This window comes from Podospora bellae-mahoneyi, chromosome 2, assembly GCF_035222275.1.
Source record: "Podospora bellae-mahoneyi strain CBS 112042 chromosome 2, whole genome shotgun sequence".
Lineage (NCBI taxonomy): Eukaryota > Fungi > Ascomycota > Sordariomycetes > Sordariales > Podosporaceae > Podospora > Podospora bellae-mahoneyi.
In genome coordinates this window covers 1,026,162-1,053,509 of record NC_085881.1, presented here as the reverse complement: position 1 = coordinate 1,053,509, position 27,348 = coordinate 1,026,162, and the positions used below count along the sequence as shown (strand labels likewise).

At 51.1% G+C, this 27,348-nt stretch overlaps 7 protein-coding genes and 1 non-coding gene across 8 annotated transcripts; 5 read left to right on the top strand and 3 right to left on the bottom strand.

Annotated features, from left to right (window-relative positions):
- Positions 1–213: 213 nt before the first annotated feature.
- Positions 214–2,220, bottom strand: LEM3 (alkylphosphocholine resistance protein lem3; the record flags this gene model as incomplete). Its single annotated transcript, XM_062875921.1, has 2 exons — positions 1,286–2,220; positions 214–1,224 (listed from the first exon to the last, which is right to left on the bottom strand). Exons 1-2 carry the CDS (start codon positions 1,505–1,507, stop codon positions 214–216), a joined length of 1,233 nt encoding a protein of 410 aa, XP_062734470.1. The 5' UTR covers positions 1,508–2,220.
- A 412-nt stretch (positions 2,221–2,632) lies between these two features.
- On the top strand, positions 2,633–3,536 carry QC761_0033080 (uncharacterized protein; the record flags this gene model as incomplete). The annotated part of the gene is made up of 3 exons (XM_062872293.1): positions 2,633–2,673; positions 3,079–3,261; positions 3,515–3,536. 3 exons carry the CDS (start codon positions 2,633–2,635, stop codon positions 3,534–3,536), a joined length of 246 nt encoding a protein of 81 aa, XP_062734469.1.
- Positions 3,537–3,651: 115 nt separating this feature from the next.
- On the top strand, positions 3,652–5,274 carry QC761_201920 (uncharacterized protein; the record flags this gene model as incomplete). Its single annotated transcript, XM_062875920.1, has 2 exons — positions 3,652–4,137; positions 4,191–5,274. The coding sequence occupies 2 exons, from the start codon at positions 3,652–3,654 to the stop codon at positions 4,890–4,892; spliced, it is 1,188 nt and encodes a 395-aa protein (XP_062734468.1). The 3' UTR covers positions 4,893–5,274.
- A 54-nt stretch (positions 5,275–5,328) lies between these two features.
- Positions 5,329–6,786, bottom strand: QC761_201910 (uncharacterized protein). The gene is made up of 2 exons (XM_062875919.1): positions 6,342–6,786; positions 5,329–6,284 (listed from the first exon to the last, which is right to left on the bottom strand). Exons 1-2 carry the CDS (start codon positions 6,376–6,378, stop codon positions 5,692–5,694), a joined length of 630 nt encoding a protein of 209 aa, XP_062734467.1. The 5' UTR covers positions 6,379–6,786; the 3' UTR covers positions 5,329–5,691.
- Positions 6,787–7,154: 368 nt separating this feature from the next.
- QC761_201900 (uncharacterized protein) lies at positions 7,155–9,644 on the top strand (the record flags this gene model as incomplete). The annotated part of the gene is made up of 2 exons (XM_062875918.1): positions 7,155–8,154; positions 8,215–9,644. 2 exons carry the CDS (start codon positions 7,155–7,157, stop codon positions 9,642–9,644), a joined length of 2,430 nt encoding a protein of 809 aa, XP_062734466.1.
- Positions 9,645–10,099: 455 nt separating this feature from the next.
- QC761_0033040 lies at positions 10,100–10,188 on the bottom strand. The gene has a single exon. It is a non-coding gene; the product is annotated as a tRNA-Tyr (tRNA).
- A 1,300-nt stretch (positions 10,189–11,488) lies between these two features.
- On the top strand, positions 11,489–11,854 carry QC761_201890 (uncharacterized protein; the record flags this gene model as incomplete). The annotated part of the gene is made up of 1 exon (XM_062875917.1): positions 11,489–11,854. The coding sequence occupies one exon, from the start codon at positions 11,489–11,491 to the stop codon at positions 11,852–11,854; it is 366 nt and encodes a 121-aa protein (XP_062734465.1).
- Positions 11,855–23,528: 11,674 nt separating this feature from the next.
- QC761_201880 (uncharacterized protein) lies at positions 23,529–26,810 on the top strand. Its single transcript, XM_062875916.1, is given in 5 exon segments — positions 23,529–24,711; positions 24,789–25,698; positions 25,755–26,060; positions 26,121–26,368; positions 26,376–26,810. Coding segments are annotated over 4 exon segments (1,452 nt in total). The 5' UTR covers positions 23,529–24,679; the 3' UTR covers positions 26,325–26,368; positions 26,376–26,810.
- The last annotated feature ends 538 nt before the right edge of the window (positions 26,811–27,348 follow it).

Here is a 27,348-nt window from a genome sequence, read left to right as displayed (position 1 = left end):
ACAACCCACCACGTCCTTTCCAGGAATCGTGGGGCATAGAGAAATAACAAGAAAACAAGCCAAAAACCCAGTGACCGCCATACGCCGTGTAACCCCAAAGCTATTCCCAAGACACTGCACACTGTTGTCAGACAGAAAACAGAACGACGAGTCCAGCCCCACCCTATAATGCTCTCATAACTCTACTTTTCTCCCACCGCCCATGCTGTAGCCCTATGAAGTCGAAGCATGCCCCTGTGGTGCCGATGGCTGGTTCCACGAAAGATATGATGGGTCGCCAAGCTTGCGCGGCTTCCACAAAAAGAACGACAAGATGAAGTAGACGTCAAGAACAAGGCAGATACCGCCAACAATCAGGAAAATGATTCCTGGCCAGATGTTGCGCGATCCCATTGTCGAGACAGTGGTGAGGACGAAAGACTTCCCGCCATTATACTTGGTGGTGTCGAAGTTGGACTCAATCTTGATCTCGTATGTACCAGCAGCCATCACCTCGCTGGTGTTGCTCTTCTGGTACAGTTTGTAAAAGTTGGGCGCGGCAGCCAACATCATCCAGTTTTGGAAAAGCTCGTCGCTCTTGAGATCCGGTACCGGGTTGTTCACCTCATCATAACCAAACTTGTAACGCTCCTCCCAGTTGGGTGGGGGCACAATATCTGAATATTTGTAGCTTGTAAGACCATACAAGTCTTTGATTCCAGGCCAAGCAATGCCCTTGGTCGACATGGGATACTCGACACTGTCCTCTGACGAATTTCGCGGGTTCAACAACAGGGGTGGAGAGAAAGTGTCGTTGAAGATTGAGTTGGCTACCAAGCCACAGGGATAAATGATCTTGCCCTCATGGTTGTGAGTCAACGGTGCGCAGGTGGAGGCGTTGATGGTGCCGCCATCTACTGCGTCACCGAGAAGTTGCTTGGCATTGAAAGAATTGACATAACGACGGTGGTTCTGGTAAAAGTTGTTGAGGTGATAGAAGAAGCTGATGGTCGGCTTCAGGTCCTCGGGGATGTTGATTCGGACATAGCAATACTCCCGCTTCGCAGTGTAATTGGCGACCTTGACATCACTGATCGTCTCTCTTTTCCACTGAGACCGGAAGGGATCCAAGTCGGGATTTGTCACCGAGAAATGAGCCTCGATGTTTTCAGCCGGAATCGGTCCAAAGTCATCTGTTGGTGCGTCGGTGATACACTTGGTGTAGTCGATCGAGATGTCGCGGACCTGGAAACATAATTTATAAGCATGTGCCCTACAAGGGCAGTTCATCGGACAGCCAACCCACAGTATGCGCAAGGTATGTAAGATAGGCGCCGAAGCCAAGGTAGATGGCGGCGAGAATGGAGAAGATGGTGACAATAAGTTTCGGTGTCAGCACACACTGCCAGGCGCGCATGCGTTGCTGGCGAAAGGCTGTATTGGGTGGGCGGTTCTTGGGCGCATCCGTCTCGGAGTGGTCATCTGCGGCAGCATCGTCGGAGGCTCCGCGGCGACGTCTCGGAGCCATGGCGGGCGTATTTTTTCCGACGTCGTCGTCGTCGTCGTTGCGGGGTGGCTTGGGGGGTTGTCAAAGGGAGAGGATCTCTGGAAAAGGAGCGTTTCGAAGACACGGAGTCTTCGGTGTCTGCGGCGAGTTCAATGGCCCGTGCTGTGTCTTGGCAGGAGGCTGTGACGGCTCCAGTGCTGACAGAGACAGGCAGAAGGAAATCCATTTTTGGAACAACCCAACGGCGACGACCAGACAAGAGAGAGCGGTCACGCGATCCGGCACGTGGGACAAATATCGAGTGTGATGGGACTGTTCATCACAAGGGAAATCATGAGAAACAGTGGAGATTAAGATACTCTCGGGGTGTCCGATCAGAGGGTTCGTAAATTGCTGAATACCACTCTGGGCGGGCGAGAGCCACTGTCTGATTGATACGAATCTCTCTGGTAAGGGACATATCCGTACCGTTGACGACTATCTGGTGTTTATCAAATAGTAGGGGTTGGAGGAGCTGCAGGCCTCAGCAATGCCGTCCTGGTACCGACATGAAGCCTTATGGAAGAGTGACAGCCACACAGTGTTCCTGCGCATGTGCCAGGCCACCGGCAGACAGAGCCCCAAGTCCAACGTCTGAAGTGTTGCCCTAGCTTGTGTGCCCCAAATCCGGACAGAAGCATTCCTTCTTTCACTCCCGGTGCCAAGGGTACGCAGTTGCCACCTGGTGAGCACGCTGCGGCAGATCTGCAAGAGAAGCCGAAGCAGAAGATCGGTCAAGTTCAGCAGCACGTCAGCGGCCAAGGCATGGGCCATATGACGGTCCATGCGCTTTCTAGAATTGTTCGACGCAAATGACTGGCCTGCGCCTAGCGGTATTGTGGAGTCAAAGCGAGAGGGAGGTCCTGGTTGTGAGGGGGCCTGATGTCCGTTCTCAGCCAGTGACTCTGCTGATAACAGCAAGCTCTCACCATGTCACTCATGTGCCTGGTCACGGCACTCATGACTCTGAGCTGCGAGGTATTAGATATCATCTTGCTCTGCCTAGTCGTCAACCGCTGCTCCAAAGTGGCGTCTCCCCGGATTTGCGCCGTCTGGTTGCGGGCCTGACTGGGGTCCTTGATGGCTCCAAAGTCTTTCGGTGATGAAATGCAGGGAACACAGGCGTCTCGATACCGCACGGTCGAACTGTAGGGCGGGAACCACCCCACTCGCCAAACGTAAAGCTTCACCTCCATCTCCCCTCCTCGCCTTCCAGTCTCCCCCCCCTTTCCACCTTCCTGGACTCCCCTTTATTTTTTTTTCATCTCTGCATCTTGCCATCTCGGCCTCTTCTATACCTGATCCTCCTGCTCAACCCAACCTCCTTGTACTAACTCTCTCCGTTTCTGCCGTCACTATCTCTACTCTACATACCAACATTACACATTACACGACCCTGCCGTTCGTCTCTCCCAATTTCTGCCGCCGTGTGCCGGACTTGTCTGTCTCGGCCTTTATTCCTTGTTCGCCTGCAAGCCGATCGTTAAGCTTCCCTACCACCTCCCTGGCTTAGCTCGGATTGCACCCTCTCTCTCCTGTTCTTTATCATTGAGAAAGCTCCTCGTCGACTGCGGCATCTTTTTCTCCTACAACAACACTACCCCTCTTCGCCAGCTCCCGCTTCTGGATCCCGAACGCCGCAGACTCCCCAAAGCCATTCCACCACACATACTGCCACCGTTGGTGGCTTTGTCCAGCCAAACCATATCGACGCCTCCTGTGTCTCTGGCCGAAAAGTAAGTCAAGCCATGCCTTCTCATGTTTCACGGCTTTTGTTGCCCTGTCTCAATTTCTCTTTCGGCGAAACCAGACGGGTTTGAGCTCTGCATGACGAGACCGTTCATACAACAGCAGCTTGCCGGCGCCCTGCACTTCTCCGAGTCGCGCAGCGCATTTTGTCTCTAAATGGCCCTTTTCCTACATCCTCGCATTGCACCGCTTGAGTCGGCCATGTTCTAACCGTGTGCTGCAGCCCCCAGAGAGAAACAGAGTTGGTATCCTGACTCTGTAACCGACATACTCGCCCAGGCCGACCTCAAGTACATCAGGCTCGGCCCCCTTTTTCGAATCAGATCGTGAAATTCTCCAATCGATAAACCACACCCACTTTCTGAACGTTGTCCAACATGTCCACTGGCTTCAGCAGCCCTTTCGGGGGCAACTCGAACCCATTTGGCAGACTGGAGACCACTGGTATGCAAAGAGTCGCCGAGGAGGACGAAAATGACATGGTGACTTCGCCCACAACGGCGAGCTTTGGCCGCGCTCCAGCCGACCACGGCGCCGGTCTCTTTCGAAGCCCTTTTGGCGCCGATGCGGCATCTGATACACACATGACTGGAGTCAACAGGCCCCATCTTGATCCAACAGGTTACCCAGCCCAGTACAACTTGGGTCGTCGCACTTCGGTATCGGCCGAGTCACTGAAACCCCCTACCGGAGAAGCTTATGACAATTGGACACCTCCTGTGCATCCCAAGACGCCCGAGCAGCTGGAGCGGTTGAAGGAAGCCATCAGCGGCAATTTCCTGTTCAGCCACCTCGATGACGAGCAAACCGCCCAGGTATTGGGGGCTTTGATAGAGAAGCCGATCCCATCCAAGGATATCAAGGTGGGTTGGGCGTTCGTGTTGGCCAAAAAGGGCACGACTAATCTGTTTGGCAGGTGATTACCCAAGGAGATACCGGTGACTTCTTTTATATCATCGAAAAGGGTTCTTTCGATATTTACGTCAGCCCCACAGGAAAGGTCGAGCCTGGTTTGGACGGGGCTGGCAGGAAGGTTAGCACCATTGGTGCAGGCGGTTCTTTCGGAGAGCTTGCGCTCATGTACAACGCCCCGCGGGCCGCTACTGTTATTTCCGCCGAGCCCAACTGCACCCTCTGGGCCTTGGACCGTATGACCTTCCGGAGGATCCTGATGGAGTCGACCTTTGCCCGTCGTCGCATGTACGAGGGCTTCCTCGAGGAGGTGCCTTTGCTCTCAAGCCTGACCCCGTATGAGCGCTCCAAGATTGCGGATGCGCTCAAGAGCGAGAAATTCCCGGCCGGTCACACCATTATTCGCGAGGGCGACCCTGGTGACTCCTTTTACTTGCTTGTGGATGGCGAGGCGGTCGCTCTTAGGAGGGGCGACGAGACCGCTGTCAAGCACTACAAGAAGGGCGATTTTTTTGGCGAGCTCGCTCTGCTTAACGACGCACCACGCGCCGCCAGCGTCGTGAGCACCACCGAGGTCAAGGTTGTGTCGCTTGGCAAGTCGGCGTTCCAGCGGTTGTTGGGACCGGTCGAGAGTATTATGCGGAGAACCAAGTATGTGGGTGTCAAGACTGGGGTGGAGGAGATGGATCCCCTTCAGACGGTTTAAAGGATGATGGAGCATGGAGAGGGATCAGAATAGGGAAAAGAAATGTAATGGGGCACGGTGTGAGCGCTTGCTTCTCGTGTTTTTTTGGTGGTGAAAAGAACAAATATTGGAGAAGGAACAAAGTATGGTATTCTTGGTGTGGCTTTGTGGGTTGGGGCTGGAGTTTTGGATTATTATTTTCACTCTGCCGTCTCCCTATTTTTATTTTTTTGGCCTACATTGATTATTCAAGACCAAACACTTTGGCTTGTTATTAGATACCTGAAGGAGTAGCAAACAGGTCATGATAGCAAATGCTATGTTTGCCTAGGGTTATGTACATTGCTCACCCCACCCATATGTATTGTGTGAAATGCATAGTCGTTGACGGATACATAGACAACGAAATGCTTCTTGTCTTGTGGAATATAGCGCCGTGTCAAGAAGTTTTTTGCACCCCTTTTCACGCCTTTCGACAATTCTTTGGGCAGCACTTTTGGTTTATAACCTGGCCATATTTAAGTATATTAACACTTTCTGTGTGAAGCACATATTCTCCCTGATTTATATTCCCAAACTCCAGCATATTTATGACAATATCCCTTCCCATTTTACTTGACTGTCCCTTACTCTGCCCCCTAAACAATGATCCTCAGCATAGAACCTCCCCTGTTGTGGTAAACTCGTAAAACTCCCAACATTTCGTTACAATTCCCACCTCACACATCTCCCTTGCTTCTTTCACCTGACCTCTTTCTCTCCCCCTTCTCGAACTACCGCCTCGTTTCTCGCAGTCTCTTTTGCCAACAACAACAATCTCTTACTCCCTTCCGGCAAGAACCCCCAAAACCTCCCTCCTCACCCCCTCGGTCGCCACCTCCGTCTCCAACACCCTCCCCACCCCCATTTTCCAATTCTCCTCTAGCATCCTCATCTCCGACCCGACCTCTTCTTGTCTTGTCTTCCTCGCCAGAGTCACAAGATCAATCTCTTGTTTGGTCTGGGCGAGTTCCTTCTCTAGGGCCTTGAGCTCACCCTCGAGGTGGTAGTTCCCGACTAACCAGGCGGTTTTTCCGTAGGTGTCTAGAAGGGCGAGGTGGGAGCGGCGGGAGGAGATGTAGGCGTGGGAGGTGTAGGCTTTTGAGAGTTCTGACTGGAGGGAGTGGGGGGTGGGGTTGGGGGGTTGGGAGGGGAGGGTGTTGTATCGGGACAGGTCCAGGGCGTTTAGTTTTGGTGGGGGGGAGGTACTGGAGAGGCGGGAGAATTCGGATGTAAGGAGAGGGGTGAGGAATTGGGGGTGGTAGGGGGGGGGGAGGAGGGCGTGGTTGGGGTCGTCGGGGTGGAGGGTGCGTTCGCGGGTAATGAGGGTTTGGGCGGTGGTTAGTTGGGTTGATGTGGGGGGGGAGTCGATGTCTGGGAGGTTAGGATGAGAGTTGGATAATAGGGCAGATTGGGGGGAAGGAAACTTACATGGGAGGGACTCGTGGATGGTGGTTATGGATGGCATTTTGGAGGGTGGGTAGGTGGTTATAGTTGAGAGAGATTGGGAACTTGTGGAGGGCGAAAAGGTTGGTTTTTTTTGTTGTTGTTATGATTGTATAACTGGTGTGAAGCAGGCGTGGGGATCTTGGTGGTGGTGGTGGTGCTGGACGGTTGAACTTGACGAAATCTCAAAATGAATGCGACTGCGCGATGCGATGCTTGAAGACGCGCTGGATCTCACTTTGGAAAAATGCGGTCTCCACTCTACACAGTGAACAGACGCCAGGGGTGGGCTTAGCCTTCTTATCGGAGATCTTATCTAGTGTCTGCACGACAACTTCAAGTTAAGACAGCACTTGCTGCTCTTTCGGTATGAGATATCCAAGACAGCTTCAGCAGTTAAAGAAATAATACTGCAACTGCGTCATCCATCAAAAACATAGAAAAAACTGCTCCGACATTCAAAACTAAACAGCTTCCCAAGTGAAATATAATGCCAAACTCCTCAGTTCAGTGCAAACGGCTGCCACCCACCCCGATACTCTTGGCAGCGGGGTGTGCACCGCCCCTTTGTCGAATCGGGCAGTTTCCTGCGAAAATGACGACACAAGGCAGTCGCTGCCAAGAAATCACCTCCAGGCCTATCGTTCATGTTGCTTGGTTTCTAATACAGTTGGGTTCAAGTGACCAACAACAGATAACACCGCTTCAACAGTACCTATCTCAGACTTTTTTTCGCTTCTCTCAACTATCATCTCGAATATGCAGTGCAGGTAGCTTCCGCCCTGCAAATCCTCCACCATGGACGCCCACAAAAAACTGCTCGACTCCGCCAACGTCTGGGTTGACTCGGAAAAGGACGGAGCTTATCAACAACAGCCGTTGCTATCACAACCACATCAACAGACCAGAGACGGGGACTCGGAGAACAAGAGATCACTACCGAAAAGAATATACTACCGGTCCATCCTCGGGTACCTCACCTCCATCCTCGGCGCCCTCATCCTCGGCTGTGCACTACTCAGATTGTTTGCCGCCGAAGCCCCCGGAAACTGGACATCATGGACAACCTCAACCCCCCACCCCCCACTAACAAACAACAACAATAACAACAATAACAACAATAACAACAATAACAACAACAATAACAATAACAATAACAATAACAATAACAACAAAAACAACAACACATATCTCCTCGGCGTGGGCAAAGCAGACATCACCGGCCCCGTAGTCGAAATCAACCTCATGGGCTACGCCGACCCAAAACAAGTCGGTTCCGGTCTCCGTCAACGCCTCTACTCCCGCGCCTTCATCGTCGGCAACATCGACAACCCTTCCGACCGGTTGGTTTACTTAGTGCTGGACACCCAATCAGGTGACACCGCCGTTCGCTACGGCATCCTCAACGCTCTCGAGAGCTTGGGGAAGGAATATAAAGTGTATAGTCACCATAACGTTGCTGTTACGGGAACGCACTCCCACGCTGGGCCAGCTGGGTGGTTGAATTACCTCCTCCCACAAATCACAAGCAAAGGGTTTGATCACCAAGGCTACCGAGCCATTGTGGACGGGGCGGTAGAATCCATCAGAAAAGCGCATCAGAGTCTGGCGCCGGGGTATCTCAGCGTCGGGACGACAAAGGTTTTTGGCGCGAATATCAACCGGAGTTTGTTTGCTTACCTTGCCAACCCTGAGGAGGAGAGGGTGAGGTATAATATTAGCATCGAAGACGACGGGTCCGTTGAAAAGGATTTGACGCTCTTGAAATTTGAACGTGCCGCTGATGAGAAGGCTTTGGGTGTGCTGACGTGGTTTCCCGTCCATGGGACTTCGTTGTTGGGGAACAACACCCTAATAGCGGGGGATAATAAAGGGGTTGCGGCCTATTTGTTTGAAAAGTCGATGAGAGGGGAGAATCCAGATTTTGTGGCTGGTTTCAGCCAGGCGAGTGTGGGTGATACGAGTCCTAATGTTCTGGGCGCGTGGTGCGAGGATGGGTCGGGGGAGATGTGCAGTTTTGAGAATAGCACTTGTCCTGTTGATGGCAAGTCACAGTCTTGTCATGGTCGTGGGCCCGGGTTTCAAACTCCGGACAGCGGAGCTAGTTCCTGTTTCGAGATTGGGAAGAGGCAGTTTGAGCCTGCGAGGAAACTGTTTGACGAGGGGGAGCTCACGCCGGTGAGGGGGGGTTGGGTGAAGGCTTTTCACAAGTTTCACAACATGACCGGGTTTGAGTTTGAGCTGCCGGGTGGGAGGATGGCAAAGACTTGTCCGGCTGCGCTGGGGTATTCTTTTGCGGCGGGGACGAGTGATGGGCCGGGGGCGTTTGATTTTACGCAGCATGATGGGAACGAAAACACCACTTCGCCGGTGTGGAAGGTTGTGTCGAGGTTTTTGAAGGATGCGACCGAGGAGCAGAGGGCGTGTCATGGTGCCAAGCCGATTTTGCTGGATGTGGGGGAGATGGAGAGGCCGTATCTGTGGACGCCGAATGTGGTTGATGTTCAAGTGTTTAGAGTTGGACAGCTTTTTATTATTGTTTCGCCTGGGGAGGCGACGACGATGGCTGGACGGAGATGGAAGGAGGCCGTGAGGACCAGCGATGAGGCGGGAGAGGATGCGGTTGTTGTGTTGGGGGGTCCGGCCAACAGTTATACGCATTATATCACTACGGAAGAGGAGTACGGGATCCAGAGGTATGAAGGGGCTTCGACTCTCTATGGACCGCACACGCTGGCGGCGTATATCAACGTCACGATGGGGCTGTTGGGGTATTTGAATCCGGATTCGCCGGCGCCTCCGCCGCATGATCAGAAGTCTATGGTGTATCCGCCGGATAATACGAACCGGTCGTTGTCGTTTATCCCGTCGGTGGTGATGGACAATGCGCCGCTTCTCAAGTCTTTTGGGGATGTTTTGACGGATGCTGAGAAGGGTACTCCTTATGTGATTGGGGATGTGGTCAGGGTTCGGTTTGTTGGAGCCAATCCGAGAAACAATCTGAGGCTGGACGGCACGTATGCTGCTGTTGAGAAGCTGGGTAAGGATGGGACGTGGGAAAGGTTCAGAGATGATGGGGACTGGAGTGTGATTTTTGAGTGGGAGAGGACGAGTGAGCTTATGGGTTGGAGTGAGGTGACGATCGGATGGGATACCGCTCTTGAGGGAGAGGGGGAGATGGAGAAGGGGACGGCGTATCGGATCAGGTACTTTGGGGATAAGAAGGGGTTGTTGGGAGGCGTGGAAAGCTTCGAGGGTGTGAGTGATTGTTTCAGCTTTAAGGCTTGAGGGGGGTTGTAAGTTTTCGTTGTATGATGACGCAAAGTATGGATACGGCATTGATGAGACTGTAGAGTGGCTTGGTTGGAATGATACCCTTGGCGGAGGAAGTTTATTGTTTTCTACGAAACAGCCTGAAATGGGTCTTTTAAGGTTGCTAGCAAATCCTAAAGATTGGTACTCAATGTTCGCCGAAGCTATTACCAGGAATCTACAGCCTGTTTAATGATTTTCTGATGAACGACATGGCATTTCAATGGGTTGAGTCCAATGTTATGGGTTCTGGTGACCTGATGTAACGACTGTGCTGTGTAGGTTAAGCAACCCATTGTATAATATATATCTCCAGAATTATGCACGTAGGGTTGTTTGTGAAGCACATAGCATCCCAGAAAAAAAAAGAGTCTTCATAGCTGAATCAAAAACAAAGAGCCACCTTACTGAGGTGAAGGCAAAAGGATGTGTCCCCTCGACCGGAATCGAGCCGGTGACCTTTCGGTATCGATAAATTGCATTTACAGCCGAACGTGATAGCCAACTACACCACAAGGGGATTTTATTGAGTTGTTGTGGATCAGGTGGAGGATTAGGGCTTTTCAACAATTCCCGACGTGAATTTGTTATCGAATGTGGGTTTTGTGGACACATATCCGAGTGTGCTGGAGATGCGAGACTTGGCGGGACGGGGCAGCCAGCAGTTACAGTTCGGTAACAACAATTATTTATTCCGTACCTACTCAAGTTGTAATTTGATTTTGGTGGACAAAAAGTTGGTGCAAGGGAAATGACATATCTTCGGACTTGAATAATGTGATAATATTAAGGTGGGATATCAATAGGTAAGGAGTGTCTGGATCGGAAGTGATTTTGAGTAAAGTGATGGCATCACCCAGCCGTGCAAGACTCTCACATATTGCTGAGAGCATCAAGACTGTATAATCCCACTAGAATCCTTCTATGGCTATTAGCTAATGCTCGAATTCTATTCTTAGCAGACACTTGTTCCTCCTTGGAATATTCGGCTACCTACATACATAGGCAGTCATGTGGAACATCGCAAGTTTCCACTCCCAACGGCCCAACGGTCCGAACAAGGTATCACATCCACGTGGTGAACACGCAAGCTATGATGCTCGCACAACAATCAACGTCCTCAAATCATCGGAGCTTACCCTGTCAGTGCCCAGCGGTATGGGCAGTAGGTAGAATGCCCACTTCGAGTTTGAGTCCAACGGTTGTCACGGCACGAGCCGTCTGACAAGTGACATGAACCGTGACATCATACCCTGTGTGGGGCCGTTCCGATTGCCCAAAAAGTCCAAGAAACGAGACTTGATTGGTGCGCATTTGGTTGCACTGAAGGCTCGCTGAAAGAGAAGGGTGTTTAGGGCAACCAATGAGATTCTCAGCGCATTACCGCAGCGGACGCCACTGACGATGTTGGGTGGTTCAAGGGTCCAAAGGGGCTCGTCATGGTTGACTTTTTGCTTGTTTTGTGTTCTTTGGTTTGGCAAGAGGTTGATGTCATCCCTGTCTTTGGAAAGTTGGATTAAGCTGTGGAGAGGATCGAGATCTGAATGCATCAAGGGTCTAAGGGTCTGAATCAAGTATGGGAGATCACATTGTAAGAAAGCTGTGACGTGGAAGGGAGGGGGAAGGGCCGATGAGATGGTGTATATATTTTGCTTGATCTGACCTCGAGAAACAGGTCTTAATTCCTTCATTATCATCAGCATCTACACAGAAGCAAAACAAACAAACATTCTCAAGAGTTCAATTTGAACATCAACTGCAAACCAAACACTACCTACATTAACCAATACCAACCACAACACCAAACCCAAACCATCAAAATGTTCGGTCGCCGTCACCACGCCGCTCCTGTAGTCACTACTACCGCTCCCCGCCGTCGCAGAGGTCTCTTCGGCGGCCCTCGTCGCACTCATCACACCACCGCCGCTCCCATGACTACCTCTACCCGTCGCCGAGGCGGTCTCTTTGGCGGAAAGCGCAGACATCATGCCACTACCACCCATCATCACCACACCACCGTCGCCCCTGTCCATCACCAGCAGAGGCGGCCATCCATCGGTGACAAGATCAGTGGTGCCTTCCTGAAGTTGAAGGGAACTCTCACTGGAAGACCTGGCCAGAAGGCTGCGGGCACGAGGAGGATGCATGGCACTGATGGCCGGGGAAGCAGGAGGAGATTTTACTAAATGCATATGAATGATGGGATATGATAATGGATGTGATGGGCGCATGATGGGAATGATGGAGATACCCTGTAACAGTATTGGAACTTTTGTCTGCGATTTGGCGGATAGAGCGCTTGTTTCATTTTGGCTTTTAGGAATGAGTTATGAAGTATGAATTTACTACAACGTTTACAACAACAAATCAAAACTTCTCTCAAATCCACGTTGAAATATGCAACACGTCTGTGACTGAGCGCCTGCTGTGAGTGCCAGCTCCCTTGTTAATTGATTCTGATGCCTCTACTACTACTACTGCTGCTGCTGCTGCTGCTCTGGTTATTACCGACCGACCTCTCCAGGGTTCTGAGTTCGATACGTTATGATCCTTATGTCGAGTTAAAGCAAACTGGGGAGAGTCGTTAAGAAGTAGAGGCTTGCGAGATAGCTGAGTCATCTAGACAGAAGGAGTGGACAGCGGAGGACATCGACTACTAGGTGGCTTTCACAGTCCAACCAACCTTCTCTGTAGGTACCCAACTACCATCAACCTGAGGGACGTATAGCATCCTCAGTCTCCCAGAGCCGCTTTCCCCTCCTTTAGGCTAACCGCTCAGTGACACGATAAAGAGGCGAAAGAAAGTTGTCATCAGCGAGGTGTGGAGGTTCCTGGGCGGTGGCCAAGTAATTGTCTGACTCTAGATACTTGAGGTTCAAGCAAAGTTTTAGCTCTAGAACCACTCTAGATACCTATCCACTAACATTTAAAAGAAGGAGCTGTTTCTTTTGGAACAATCTCACTGGTTTTCACAATACCAAATCCATCAGGGAGACGTAAAGCGAGGGGAATAGAAGTCAAAATCGTTGAGCTAGATAGAATCGGGCAGTCGGGAATCAGGCTTATCTCATTCCTACGAGCGAGAAGGGAGGATACACATTCATGTCTGACCTGTTACTACTATTATAAGATAATCCACCACACATACGAGCTCAGTATAGGTTCAGAGTCAAGGTCAGGTATGTACATTAGTTCAAGTTTGAGAAGGCGCAGAGCTGGCTTTTGTGGCGACTAAAGAGTGATTTCCTGATGAAATAAATCTTTTGTTCGAATCTCCATATCTGGGCTTACGCCCAGGTCGAAAGGTACCTTGGAATACTTTTTGGTAAGTGAGTTATTCATCATCTCAGGACCACCATGGCGCATACACCACCAACACCATACCCATTCTTCGCCATATCATAGCTACAAACCCAGTGTCTTTTATGACGCGTGAGCTGTCCTGTAATTTTTAATTGCTAGTGTTGTTATTGAAGATATGCCTGACACATGGAGTGTGCTCACATCTGCTACATAGGCTCTGATACCCTTATTTGGAGGTTTTGCAAGAGATGAAGACACATTTAACTGACATTTATTTCTCACACCTACCTACCTATCTTAGCCCTATCATGTTTGTGGCCGTGTAAAAGATAGCAGTGTCCTATCTCCTCCAAGGGGTAATCTGCGCGAATACGATACTGGCAGTCCAACTCAATGATTTGTCTGCAATTTTTGTCTTGAGAAACTTCCGCTCGATTAGTTCAGGTAGGTATGCTTTTTGGTACTTGGATTCCCTCTTACGTGCTGATATCAAGAGATAGACTCTCTATCATCTCTTACATCACGTTGACATGGCCGGTCTGGTGAAGTTTGCTCACCACCAGCACCCCATTCCCAACCAACAAAAGCCACCAAGCCGCCAAGCCTCCCCCTTCCCAAGCACCATCTCACACCTCCCCACGTCCCTGTCCCCAGGTCCCCGAGACCCAAAGGCAAAAAGTAAGATCGATTCGATGCCGATGTGCATGTTTATGTGCCTCCCACGTATGTAATGATTATGCCTATCCCTTCCTGGCTCGCCACCACCACACACACACACACACACACACACACACACACACACACACACACACACACACACACACACACACACACACACACACACACACACACACACACACAAGACAAGCAGCTCAGATCTCACTTTTTTTTTTCACTTTCAATAGATGCTTGCGAGATAGAGTGAGACACAGCTTACATTCACCCACTCCTTATATCTCCCCAAGAGACTCACAGAAACCGTACAGATAGTCCTTACCGGATCAAGGAACCCCCAAGAGTTCTAACAGACATTGCTTTTTTCTTCTTTTATTATTTCTTCTCCCGGGCAAAAAACAAAAAAAAAAAAAAAAAAAGCTGGGAATTTAGCGCCTTTGTTGCCTGTGCAGAATAAAGGCAGCTATGTATGTAGGTCCATATATGGCTATGTCTGTAAAGGACGATAAGGCAAGTTTTTTTTTTTAAAAAAAAAAAAAAACCAGGAAGTTGACATTGGAAAGATTAGCTAAAAAAAATGTTCGTGTCTACTGTGGCACCTGCCCGAGTTACAATTTGGGTACTTACAAGCTACCTGCTAAGGCTAGGCAAGTTACCTAATAAAGCCAGGCAAGGCACCTACTAAAGCCAGGCAAGGCTAAGGCTACATGCTATGCGCTAAGTCTTATATACTACTTACAAATAGCTTTTAATTTACTATATTACTGCCGTATTACTACTTGTGCACTACATAGTACATATTATCACTACTGCTCTATTTTTTTAACAGTTGTAAATAACGTTTATATATAATTTTATATACAAACAATATTTTGTAATTTAAATCAATAAAAATATACAATAAAATAGACGAGTAATTATATTTATGAAGATTTGAATTAAATACTAGTTAGATATAGCATTTAGCGCGTAGTTTTTAGTTTAAAAGGCAAAAATATAAGGGAAGTTTGGTAATCCTTGCTTATATAATAGCCGGTTGATAGGTAGGTGTGGCGTACAATTAGCTTTTCTCAATGTTACCTCTCTAGATTTTTAATATTGAAGAACTTGCCTTATCGTCCATTATATGTCTTAAACTCGCAGGAGGCTAACACCAAGGTAACATATGGGTAAAATCTGTAGGCGATCTGCTGTAGTGAATGAAATATTGGTCCCGGATTCGAGATAAAGATCAACGTTCGATACAACCCCGCGTGTGTGCGTGTGTGCTGCAGTGTTTCAACCAGATTTTTGACATTTCTCCGGAAGGTACTGCAAGTCATGGGCTTGGTCTGATCTGATTTCCTGCGATGGACAACCCGCTGATCAGATCCAGAGCGTACCAGATGAGCCTAGACTTGGGGGGTTTGGACCTCGGTAGTTGAGCTTGAGAGGGATGAGTGGTGAAAGATGAATGTGACTATGGGAGATAAGGTGATGTTGGACTTTTTCGGGTTTAGCTTCTTCACATAGCGTCAGTAGGAAAGAGCTGAAAATCGACAACCGCGAGCTGGATGCCCAAAAGAATCCGCCATAGACGTCAGCGCAGCTCAGCCAGCAGGCAGGGGAAAGCAAGACAGAGAGAGAAAGAGGTGGGGGAATGTCACACGGCAAAGGCACAGCCCTTGTCACAGGGAAAGACAGGGCAAGCAGGATCAAGTACCCCCGAATCAGTATTCCCTGACCACCAGGCAGCTTTTTCGATCGGCTACCAGAAGCACCAACAAAAAAAAAGCGGGGGATCCGAGGTTGACAGTTGCAAGCTGCAAGGTGGTGGTCCCGCTTCCACCAAAGCGATCACCACTCTTTCTTCCCCCATTTCGAACTCGGCATACTGCTTGTGCAACTTTGTTGAAAATCTTACCCACCATGCCAAAGAGATCTACTTTCTCGGTTACCAGTAACATAGTGTAGTCTCACCCAGCATGGTATATTTATCCATGCAAGCTCGCAAGGTATCGATCATATCATATTTTTTCTTCAGCAGGAACAAAAACCACCAACGGATGGTCGGACTCAAGGAACGGTGCGGGGGCGGGGACCGCTTGCCTGGTGTCGCGCACGCTCGCGCTGATGAATTCCCTTCTTTGGAAGAAGTCTTTGTGGGAAACCCAAGCTCAGAAACATCACCAAGCTCCTCTCAGCTTAGCGTCTCTGCAAGAGACAAGACAAAAAGAAGCAATGATATCGAAGAACAGAACACATAAAAAAAGGGGTCTGTGTGCATATCACCGACACTGACTTACATGTATGTACACAGAAGAAGAAAAGAAAGCGGCCCGTGTGTGCTAGTGTATAGGCGTACTTGTCTCAAGATCTCTCTGCAAATACGCAAGCGACCACAACTTGGAGAGCACAAATCTGCTTTCGGGGAAAAGCCAGCAGATCGTATATGAAGCACATTTTTCTAGGCCTTGTCCCTCATCGGCCCTCTGCAGGATCTGAAATCTGTCCTATCCAAGCTGTGTGCCCTGGCAATAGCTACACCACAACGATGATCACGAACACAGACAGAAAGAGCTGCCCTGAAAAGTTCCAGGTGTAAGTTGCATCCTAGAGGTTGTGAAAAGGGGAGGCACTGATTGACACCCGAGTTGGACGAGCAAAAAACAGCACTTTTGCTGATCTCAAGGGTAGATGCATCAAATACAGAGCGTGACTTGCCCATGCACCCTGAGCAAAAGCTGTCACAAAGCGCCTCCTACGTGGCCAGCAGCCTGGAACTTCAAACCCTCCGCGGTTGTGGTGGTGTTTGTGCTGACATCCTTGGGGTTTGCTTGCAACCACACCACCCAAACCCAAGGTCCTAGATCTGTCCAGATCGAGCGAGACAGGTCCCCCCTTCCGCTCCCCTTCTCTCCTACCGTTGAAGTCATCCGGCGTGTGGATATGTGTCAGTGATATTGACCGGTGTGAGACAGCCACACCCACTCTCATAGTGATGATCGCTCCCCCCTTGAAGTCGGTTGTTCTTCTGGAACACACAAACCCATTTCTCAAATGTACTCCCATAGGTAAAGTAATTCTTACACCTCCCTTCGGGCCTTCTAACCACAGTGCCACACTCAACCAACCACAACTTCCTGATGACTGTCACACACACACAGCAACAACATCGAAGGACGAGATTATGCTCCCCCCTCCCCATCCAGTCCACTCCAGAGAGTCCAGAATCTCTCGTTACAAAACTGCGTAACCGTAACGTTCAACAAAACCTCTCTCCCCCCGCAACCATTGGTCTCTCCCAATTCAGTACGACTAAAACACGAAAACGGGAATCGACCACATCGAACCTCTCAGCGTGCGGGATCTGGAGTTGCTCCAACTTCCCCCAAAACCTCGGAAAGTCCACCCACTTGTCCTTGTCCAACAACAGCAACTTGATCCCGCCAAGCTCATCCTGATCTCTTGACCATTCCCACCCCCCCTCCTCCCCCTCAAAGCTGTAGGTAGAGAGACCCCAAAAGAGTGGGGGTACAAAAGTAAGGCAACGATATATGCAATACGTATGATCCGTTGCCCGAGTCACAATCACTCAGTCGTCAGCCTCATATCCTCACCATGCCCCCTCAGCCGAGAGAGAAAAGGAGGCTCAACAAGCCCAACATGCGGCCCAAGCGGACCACCAAAACAACAAAGCAAAGAGTTGTCCTACCTTAGTATACGTCGACCACGGTTGTACAGCAACAGACAAGGGAAACCCACCGTTCCGAACCTACCACTCCCCTATCCGAGGGTCCCCCCCCCCAGTCCGAGCATCGGGATCCTCAAATATGCTAGTTATGTAGAAGCTATCCGACTGCCAGCTGCCATTTGACATACATCAAGCCGAAGCATCAAAAAAAAAAAAAAAAAAACTATGATACCCCCTCGCACAGAAACAGGTACTACAACCCGTCGGGGATTTTTCAAAAAAAAGAAAGAAAAAAAAAAAGCGGGAAGGCAAAAGCAAGCACCCGTTGTCTGGCTGTTCAAAGCTAGTGCCAATCCTTCAGCCTCGACTTGTTGTTGATGACACCGCGTACCTGCCACGGATCGGTACATATCAAGGACGATTATATATGTACGCTTCGTTTAACACACTGACTGACTGCTCGACCACGTGAGACAAATGTTAGCCACCGCGGCCTTGATTTTCCAATGGCCAAAAAAACAACAACAAATATCTTCGGACACGAGAATACATTTCTCAGTCTCAGTGACACATGTAAGTAGTAGGCAACCCCCACAGACCACACGTAGGTAGGATAAGTGATGTGTCCAATGCAGAAAAATCCCCGATATTTTTAGCCCAGCCATCCACCTCCATATCCCCATCCCGTGACCACATTTCCAAGTCCCATCCATACTCCCCCACACATCCGAAAAAGTCGGTGGATATCCTGCCTGCATTAGAAGCGAATGCGGGTTTTACCTATATTTCTTCAGTCCTTGACAACGCAAAACCCGATGTGTCTTTGACCGTTGGAAAAACTCAAAACAAGGCTATATGGGGCCGGAGTTGACGTAGTAAATCAATTCCCACACCCTGGCTGCTGCGGAATCGAAAAAATCCTCCCAAGATCGGTCGAGTCAGATCAGATCAGATGCGATGGAAATCAGATCGGGAAAAAAAGATTACCCATCAGATGCGATGGACTGTGGGGTGCGCAAGCAGCCCGCGGGAACGGACGGGTTGAGATAAGAGATTTTGTGAGATCGATGGGCGGAAAAACACACACAATTCTCTTTTCAGGCTGAACAGAACACATCCAATGAGACAGCACAATAGTAGTAGGTGAGTTTCGGTGTGTATCGATGTAATGCATGGCATTTTTATCAACCCGACATGTATGTAGTAGGCTTCTTCTTGTTCGAGAAAATTGGCCGAACCTGTCAAAGCTGTCAACGTCAGAGCCATCAGTCTCAATAATTCTGCCTGCAGCGGGCTAACGACATGCCACATGGCAGGAAGACCTGGTGACTGATATTCAGCGAGATACTGCCCTGGCCCCCCCCCTCCCCCGCCAAAGTCCCCCAACCTCCAACACTTGCCAGCGGACTCGTGCTAGTGGTCGACACACGAGAAACAGAACTTGGATCTCGTCATGCGGATGCGATGGAGAGGCGATAAAATTGGATGATCGGATGCAAGGCGTCCTTTCCAACGTTGCAATCCCCATCGTCGACCGCGTCAGAACAGAACATGGAGCACGGTTCCCCGTGCCCCCACCGTCCCCACCCCTCTTTTTCCAGCCAATCTGACTTCTGGAAAGGTCGCCGGCGAAGCTGATAATCCTCTGAACTAGTCCGGAGCTCGGCAGGCTCGTGGGACGGGCAAGGGTGGGCAGCGAACCATGAAACCGGACAGGGAGGGTTGTTGGTCAGTGGGGTCGGCCAGTAATTAAGGTACCTGTGAGTACATTGACGGGGGGGCCAGCGCGACTTCGGTCTCGATGGAACCCAGTGGGAAGGTCGCGAGATGTGATTTCCTGCAGATATCGCCTGATCTGGGATGCGGCTACGGACCCCCGCACCAATGGCAGGAGTTGTAACATTGGCTCATTCAGGAACCATTCCCGATCCAGAGCCCATCCCCTTGAACGGCCAGAGAGTGTGAGGGCTGCGAGAACGCAACCACCGCTGACTTAAGCAGAGTTGTATTTGTGCGAGGTTTGCCGTATCCCCAGGCTGCCACATCGGACATCTGCGGGATGGTGTTGGACCTAGGGTGAGTATGGACTCCTCGTAGAGACAGACCGTCCGATACGAAGAACTTGTGGAAGAGCGGTTGGTGGTAGATAGGTTCGGGAAGAAGGCTTCGAAGAAGATGTGTCGGTAAGAACGGCCACTTGTTCCCAGTTATTCCGGTCTCTTGCACCCACAACTGCCGGCCGTTGGGTGGATGTCTCGTTGTGTCGATCTCACGTATTCGCTTTCCTCTGGCCCGCTGGGTCCCCACACGAGATCAAGATGGCTAGCGTGATAAAAGCAACCGTTAAGAAAACCTGTCCATATCCGATCCTGGTCTGGTCGATAGTGCGTTTTAGCTGTCAGGGTCTTGATGAACAGCAGGCCAGAAAGGGGAAAAGAGCGATGGTGCCTTCAGGTTCGGGTGCCTGAATGTTTTCTGAAGAAATCACTGGGGATCTATCGGATCAGCATGTTTTGAAACTCGACGAGCAGAGAGCACAGAGCCCGGAAAGTTCTCCGCCGCTCCCGAGGAAAAGAAGGCTCGTCACCGAGCGCGAGCCCGGATGCTATTCCGTCCAATTCTCCCCGCTGTGGAGCCTTGGGCACGCACACATCTCACTGCACTGGTGGTCAGTCCTGGGCTCGGTGTTCGTTTTGTGATGGCTGACGAGGCACAGCGATGGGGAAAAGGGAAAGTGATGACAGGTGAGTGGCAGATGCAGAGAAGAATGCCAGGGGCGCAGAATTCCTGTTTCTGACAGATGCAAGAGCGGTTGAGATCATCGGCACACTGTACACCTCTCACTGCTGGGAAGCTTCAGATGTACACAGTGCGAGCGTTGGTGGTATTTTTAGGACGAACGGTTCCATCGTCCACCAGGCCCAAGCGTGGAACAAAAAGCGGGTCAAGGCAGACAGGGACCGCGACACTAGATAGGTGACGCTCTTCCCGCGGCATGTAATAAAATGATGATATCCGTTCCCGGCTGTTGTTGGTTCGATCTCCCAGAGTTGCGGGTTGATTGATGATGATGCTGCTGATGCTGCTGTTGCTTCTCCAGGTAGCATTCTGCCGAAAGTTCTCCAGACGGCATAGGTGCACTACTACCGCCACTGCTTCTCTTGTCCGAAGAGGAATATTCTGCAAATTGCGGAGAGATACCTAATACCATTACCTCACAATCACGTGCCGTACATGCAAATATCGAACATATCGACGCCATCTTTCCCGTCCCGCGCGGTTTTTCCCCCCGAAGCCGATCCACCGTTCATCATCTGACTTTACCCGTGAATGTTGCCCGTTTCAGCGATTTTTTTCTTGTCGCAGACAGCTCTTTGGCCTGCAGAAAAATAATCAGCCAATGCTGATAGGGCCAACCCGTCTGCCCGTGGAGTTGCAGAGCGGGGAAAACAGATTGGGCCGCTCACAAAACCGAGCTTGGCGGGACTTTTCGGGTGCGTTGCATTTTCCACTGATTCCATCATCCCATCTGCCCATATTCCACCCATCCACGCTCTCGACAAGGCCCAAGCCCGGCCGATTCGGCCATTCGATTAGCGAGAAAAATCCAGCAAACCGTAACCTTTCAGCACGCAGGCCTGCCAGCCTAGCGCCATGCACTGTGGCACTCAAGATTGGCCGTGTCCTTTCATCTCATGACCCTTGCCCGTCAGCGGGGACACCAGGCCAGATTCGATCGATGAGAAACCCCTTGTGGCCCAATCCTTCGGCTCAAACCGCTCCCTCGAAATCCTCAGGGTATCCCGTGGTACAACCCAGCAAGAGCCCACGTGCTGGTGTTGGAACAGCGTCGTATTCCTCGTGTGCGAACCTCCTGAATTCATCACGACACGACCCTCGCGGCGGCCCCACGCTGGGAGACCCGGAGATTTGGAGGGGCGAGAGGATGGAGCGGATGCGATACCTGACACTATTCCCGCTTGGAGATTCGTCATAAAAGGCAGAATTCGATAGAGGGAATTTCATGCTGGACGGGGGCCCGCCTCTTCTGACCACGATGAGGCCTTTTCATTCACCTCGCTCGGCATATCTCTGGGAGCCGCTGGTAGCAACAACACCGCACTGTTTGTATCACGCACCAGAGTGCCAGCTCATATGGCTGAGTGCACCTGGGAGCAGTGTGATGCCACAGCCCATTCGTCGAGGCGGAGATGGAGAGTATGCTACCCCTCCATCAGGTGAGTTTGTCAGGTCAGCGGCTGCCAGGCCAGCCGCCTTGGGCGCTGGCATCCTCTGACAGATGCCGGGACTGGAAAACTGCCAACCACTGGCAATTTTCCCTCTGCTGAGCCCTCCAGCGGACCACGGAGCCGACTGAAAAGCAGGGAATTGCTTATGCACATTCTCCGCCGAGATACCGGTACCGATCGCTGGGGAAATCGGCAGTCTGCTATGCTCGGAGTGCCCCGACTGGACTAGTGAGCAACCACTGGATATAACTCCTCAATAGCTCACAGCTACGACGCTGTTCCACAGCGCCCTGTGACAGCACATTCAAGCAGAGCCAGGCGGCCGGCCAGATAGTATAAACAGCGGTTGTATTGGAACAAAGGCGTCATCTCATCCGTCCCATCCATCTGGTCTGGCTGGGATTGCCGTTTACAGCAACGATTTACACGACAAAGGGGGCTAAGACCAGGGATCTCGATCCAGCATAGGGGGCAGTCACAGACATTTTCCTTCTAGAATGTGACGCCAAGCCGGGCAAACACCAGGGTGAAATCGTGCGATAGTGATGAATTGGCCTCGGCAGAGTCAGAGATTCCCTATCGAAAACCCACCACAGAAACAAGTGCTCTCCAGCTGTTGTTGGTGCAGCCTCCGTTGCCGCCCTGAGCGACCCGACAAATAGGTCCGTAACATAAGCTTAACCAGACTTTTATACACTATAACGCTGGGCATGTTTGCTGCTGCCTGGATGTTTCCTTATCTGCCCAACATGCCACCTAATACACACGTACATTAGCTACCTTACGTACGCGCTCAAAAGCTGACCTATGGTGGAGGCACAGTGGCACGATACGGCACCCAGATCGGGGGGCGATGTCCGATCCGATAGCCAGATCTTCTGTGTGCGGGGACAGAGGCCGTGTACATACGGATAGAGATGTGAGCCGCCCTCTTGAATGCGGCAGACAATGGTAGCAGCTCGGGACGACGGCGGAACTTGCCATTTGATCAAACAATGATTGTGGTTGAGACTGTTATCTGTCATGTTCTTCTAATAACGTGACTCGAAAAGGATCCTGCAGATCGAAATGCACCCACCTTGGAGACCTTGGGGGGTGTTTCCTTGTCAGCTGGCGTTTTTCTTTTTTTTTCTTTTTTTTTTCTTTTTGCTGGGCGCTGACGTTTTCCTTCTTCCGTCGGGGAGGAAGCGACGACACAGTTCGAAGCCAAAAAGAGCACACGGTACGGTGACGGGGTGTCGACATCTCCTGGTACCGCCAAGTACCCGTGGACAAAGTGGACTCGGCAGGAAGCCGGCCAACCAGGCGACAAGGTTCGCCCTCACCGCATCGGGCTGGGGTACCAAATTCCTGGCTGACCAAAATCCCAGCCAGCATCGCAGCAAGGCCCCAGCCCAGTGGTAACCCAAGCATCAGGTGGAGCATGAGATGGCGCCCCCATGCACCCCCTTTCCCTCCCCCACTCAAACCAACTGCATTTCCTGACTGGACGACCCGCGCATCGGTTCATCAAATCTCATCAGAGAGAGGGAGAAGCCATGCCATGCCATGCCATGCCGGGAACGCGATCGTTTCCGGTACCGCGAGGTACAGTACAGTACTTGGAAGAACAGGTAGAGAGCATTTCCAGAAGTGCCCGATGCTGCAGCAGCAACCAGCAAAAGAGACTGCGGACATAAGACGCTGTTGGGCAAGTACCAGTACTTTACATACTGTAGCATGTTTTCCAATAGATCTGGGGAGAGGGGAGCCTTTTCAAGTCCTCCCGTCTTTTTCTCCGACTTTGTGTGAGGCACACAGAGCACGGTAGTGTACGCACAGCAAGCGATAAACTGCCACTACCAGACTCATCTACCCGTGTTGCAGCTTGGAGGTGCTCCCACCTCGAGGTGAGAGAGTGAAGGTGTAATAATTACTGTCTGTTGTCCGGCCCCCGCCCATCAGCGGCCCGGTCGCTTTCGCTTTCTCTTCTCTTTTCCTGTCTCTTCTGCTTTGACTACGGTGCACCAGTTCCCAATTCCAACGACCAGTCGTCATCACTATCCAGGCAGAGGGATTTCTGGCCAACCACACGAGCCCGCCAGGGCCGAGAGCGAATTGTTCCGCCTTTTCGGTTTCTTCGCAACGATCGTCCAGATTGACAGGACAGTGACATCAACACGGCACAGGCATCATCGAATCTGGTAGCCCGGGCTTGGCAGCTTGCTTTCCTCTTCTCACTCGGCTCGAAAAGAGGGGGGTGAGTGAGCTGTTTGGTGCTTGATGCTGTGGGAGCTGCGCTGTGCTGTGCTGTGCTGTGGACGGGCTGGCTGACTGGCCGCTGGCTGGCTGTATCCGTAGGCTGGCTGGCTGGCTGCTTCTCTGCCCAGGCTTGCGAGGTGCGGAGCTGGGAACGCTAACGCTTGGTCGAGGTACTTGGTCTCACGTCGGCGCGAGACACAAGGGTCCGGGGGGAAACAGCACGTTTCCCACAATCCATTTCCACGGGAGAGTGGTGACCCACACCTGATCTCGATCGCCCCTCCCTCCAATCCACCCCAAACCCACACAGTACACATACATACCTACCTTTCCCCCCCCTTCTCCCCCCGAGCGGCTGGCTATCTGCGAGTCCTCTAGCCTCAACAGCCCCCTCCCCGGGTCCCCTAACAAAATAAGGAAAGACACAAAACCGCGCCTGTCCGCCCACCTCCACCTGGCCTCCCTTTCCTGTCCGTCTTTTGCACGCCTGTGACCTACTGCCTTCCCCCCCCCAATCTACCGCCGCCGTGCCCTTTGAGGATTCTTGCAGCATCGCCCCGTGCTTGTTGAGTGCTATTAGGCCTCTCCTCTCAGGAATTGGCCCGCGGACTGCCTACGGAACCGAAAAGCGGAAAGCCGACAATAGCATTCTTATACGTTCGCCGAACCACCGTTGCCCACCCGGCCCTGATTGAGCCGCAGAGCCGACGCCAAAAACGGTCCCAAGTCCGACCGTCACCGCCAGCTGGATGGTAGCGACTGTGCGCACTCGACAAGCACCACCCGTCAATCTGCACGTCAAACAGACCCCGTAGCGCCTTGCTTGCTTGAAGGATATATATACACACATAGTTTGAACAAGACCCGCTATGGAAGCGGGTGATTCGGGTAACAGGCAAAGGTTTGTGACTTTTTCTTCTTTGCTTGATTGCTGCTGCTCCCTCCCCCAAGGCGCGTCTAACATTCTCAATTCTCCAGTGGAATTCCAACTGCCAACAGCAACCCCTTGGATCATTTTGATAGACGACCTCGAGACCAACGCATCGATACCTCGTATAGAGAAGGGCAAAACATGGCGACCGCTACCATCATCAGCCCGAGCGCCCCGGGTTACCATCAGCATCACTCTTCATATAATTCGGGATACCCACACTCGGCTCCCGTCACCAGCATCCCTGGCATGATCTCGCCGGTTGAGCCGCGCCGGTCGGCTGAAGAACCAGAATCCGCTAACAACCACCGGCAATCCCTCCCTTCCATCTCCGAAGTCATCTCGGGGACAAAGCCTGGGTCATTTGCACCGCCAGTGCCTCAACAAATGCCTCCTCAGAGCCTCCCAGCGCCTTTCTCGGTCGCATCGCTCACAGGCCCGCCACGGTCTTTTGAGGCTGGAGTCGAGAAGAACCAGTCGCCAAGAACACTGCATCCTGTATCGTCGGGTTACCCACGATCAGATACCCTCCCTGCCTTCTCTGACCCATCACGGCTTGCTTTGGCTAGCCGACCTGCACCTCCACCACTGAACACTTTCTCGGGGCCACACCACTCCCCTTCACATGCACACAAAGTCGACTCGGCTGAGTCGGACCACAGGCCACCGCAGCAACAACAACCGCCTCTCAGCGCTGGCCATCGCGAGCAGCCGCCGCAGCAGTTGCCAGGGCTTTATTCTGAAACCGGACGCCTGCCACCTGGACAGTTGCCTCTGTCGGCATACCCAGCATCTCCTAGAAGCTCAGGACCAGGCTTCTCATCCCCATATGATTCGCAACGGCCACCTGCGTATGGTGAGGAAAACAGCGAATATATGCACCATCGGTTGTCAGACTACAAGGCCGCCCTGGACAAGCATTACGAAACATATGGCTACCAAGATGCTCTGCAAATCGTGAGTCGCATCTTGAACCGTGATGCCAATACTCAGATGCTAACAAATTATACTAGGTTGCCAACTCGTGCCGTACTGGCTTCAATTTTGCCGAGGCCTACGTAGCTGCCGCGCGGGAGCAGGGTGGCTCACAGCCCATCCTGTCGAGAATGCCCACCGAGAACGAGGTGGGCGGGCTTCTCAACAGCCTCCTACTTGCCCTCAAGAAGCTCGAGGAGGTGCGGGAAATGATTCAACGGAATAGAATTCAGGACGAGCGAGCGCGCGATCACGGCCGAAAGCCCGAGGACGAGGATGTGGCCATGTACAACGACGGGATGAAGCCAGCCTACAGTCTGAACGAAGTTAAGAAGCGGCGCGGCGTAAGTTTTTTTTTTTTTGTTGTCTGACAGATGGTTACCGGATAAATGGCACATGGCAAGCTAACAAAGTTAACAAAACAGCGTGCGGCTCCTCCCGGACGGTGTCACAGTTGCAACAGGATTGATACCCCAGAGTGGAGGCGCGGTCCCGACGGGGCGAGGACGCTATGCAACGCCTGCGGTCTTCACTATGCGAAACTGGAGCGAAAAAGGCAGCTTGATCAGAGGTCGCTGAGGCCGAAGCCATCCGAGGACCGAAGCTAGTATTGACCGGTCTTTTTTCTTTTTTTTTTTTTTTGTTTTTTTTGTTTTTTGGTCTTCTCTCCTTCCAGGCAACAAACACGTGTATCCGTCTTCTGCAACCATGTCGTTTTTTTATATCACACACCCAATGTTTTTCGAATACCCGAATACGTTTTTTTTCTCCTTGTGGGAGAAGAAAATATATTCAATCACCTTTGCAACAACCACCACCGCCGCCGGGGAGGAGGAGAAATCAAAAAGAAGTGGAAAAACGCGAATGTGAAGATTTTTTTTTTTTTTTGGTTTGTGTACGGTTGATATTTGTATATACATATACCCCCTCTTTTTTTTTCCTTTTTTCCTTTTTGCTGTTCTCGCCTGAAAGACTTGTGTTATTGGGACTTGATTTTCTTTTTTTGCTACCGGCTGGCTGGCTTTTGTTTTATGGTGCAATGGGGAGAAAGAAGAGTATAAACATATATGGTGGGGCAAAGGTAGGGGTTGGGGGTTGTGGGGGGGGGGAAGGGGAAGGGGTTATCACTGGGGGAGGGGGGAGTGTTCATGGCATTTTTGTTTTTATCATTGGGGAGGGGGTGCAGGGGCAGGGTGTGTAACTTGTGTGTGTGTTTAAGTTATATGTGAGAAGAGAAGAGGAAGAAAGAGAAAGAAACAGATATTTTGAGAGAGGCTATGTTTTGATTTTGAGTGTCGCATGTGTGTGTGCGTGTGTGTGGTACTTTTTTCTTGGGGGTGGTGTGTGTGTCGTTTTTGTGAAAAGACTTGTTCGGTTGGTCGTGTGTGTGACGTTGTGGTTTTTCTTGCGAGATATCATGATGGTGTTTCGGGGAGAGTGATTATGGTGGGAGGGCAGGCATGGCAAGTTTGGGCACCTTTAGTGACACAGTACACACACAACAGAAGCTCGGATTCACACCAACACCACTGATTGATCATGCTTTTGACATGGAAAGAAAGTGCAACTTTTTACATGTAGTGGCGTTTTACCTTTTCATACTGTATAAGAAGAGGTGCAAGAAAATCGGAC

What these genes read in the sequence shown, in the direction of transcription:
- QC761_201910 (XM_062875919.1), bottom strand. Translation starts at nt 6,378, where the DNA reads ATGCCATCCATAACCACCATCCACGAGTCCCTCCCAT. An exon ending in CATCCACGAGTCCCTCCCAT is followed by an intron (nt 6,285 to 6,341) that starts GTAAGTTTCCTT and finishes CTAACCTCCCAG; the next exon opens with ACATCGACTCCCCCCCCACA.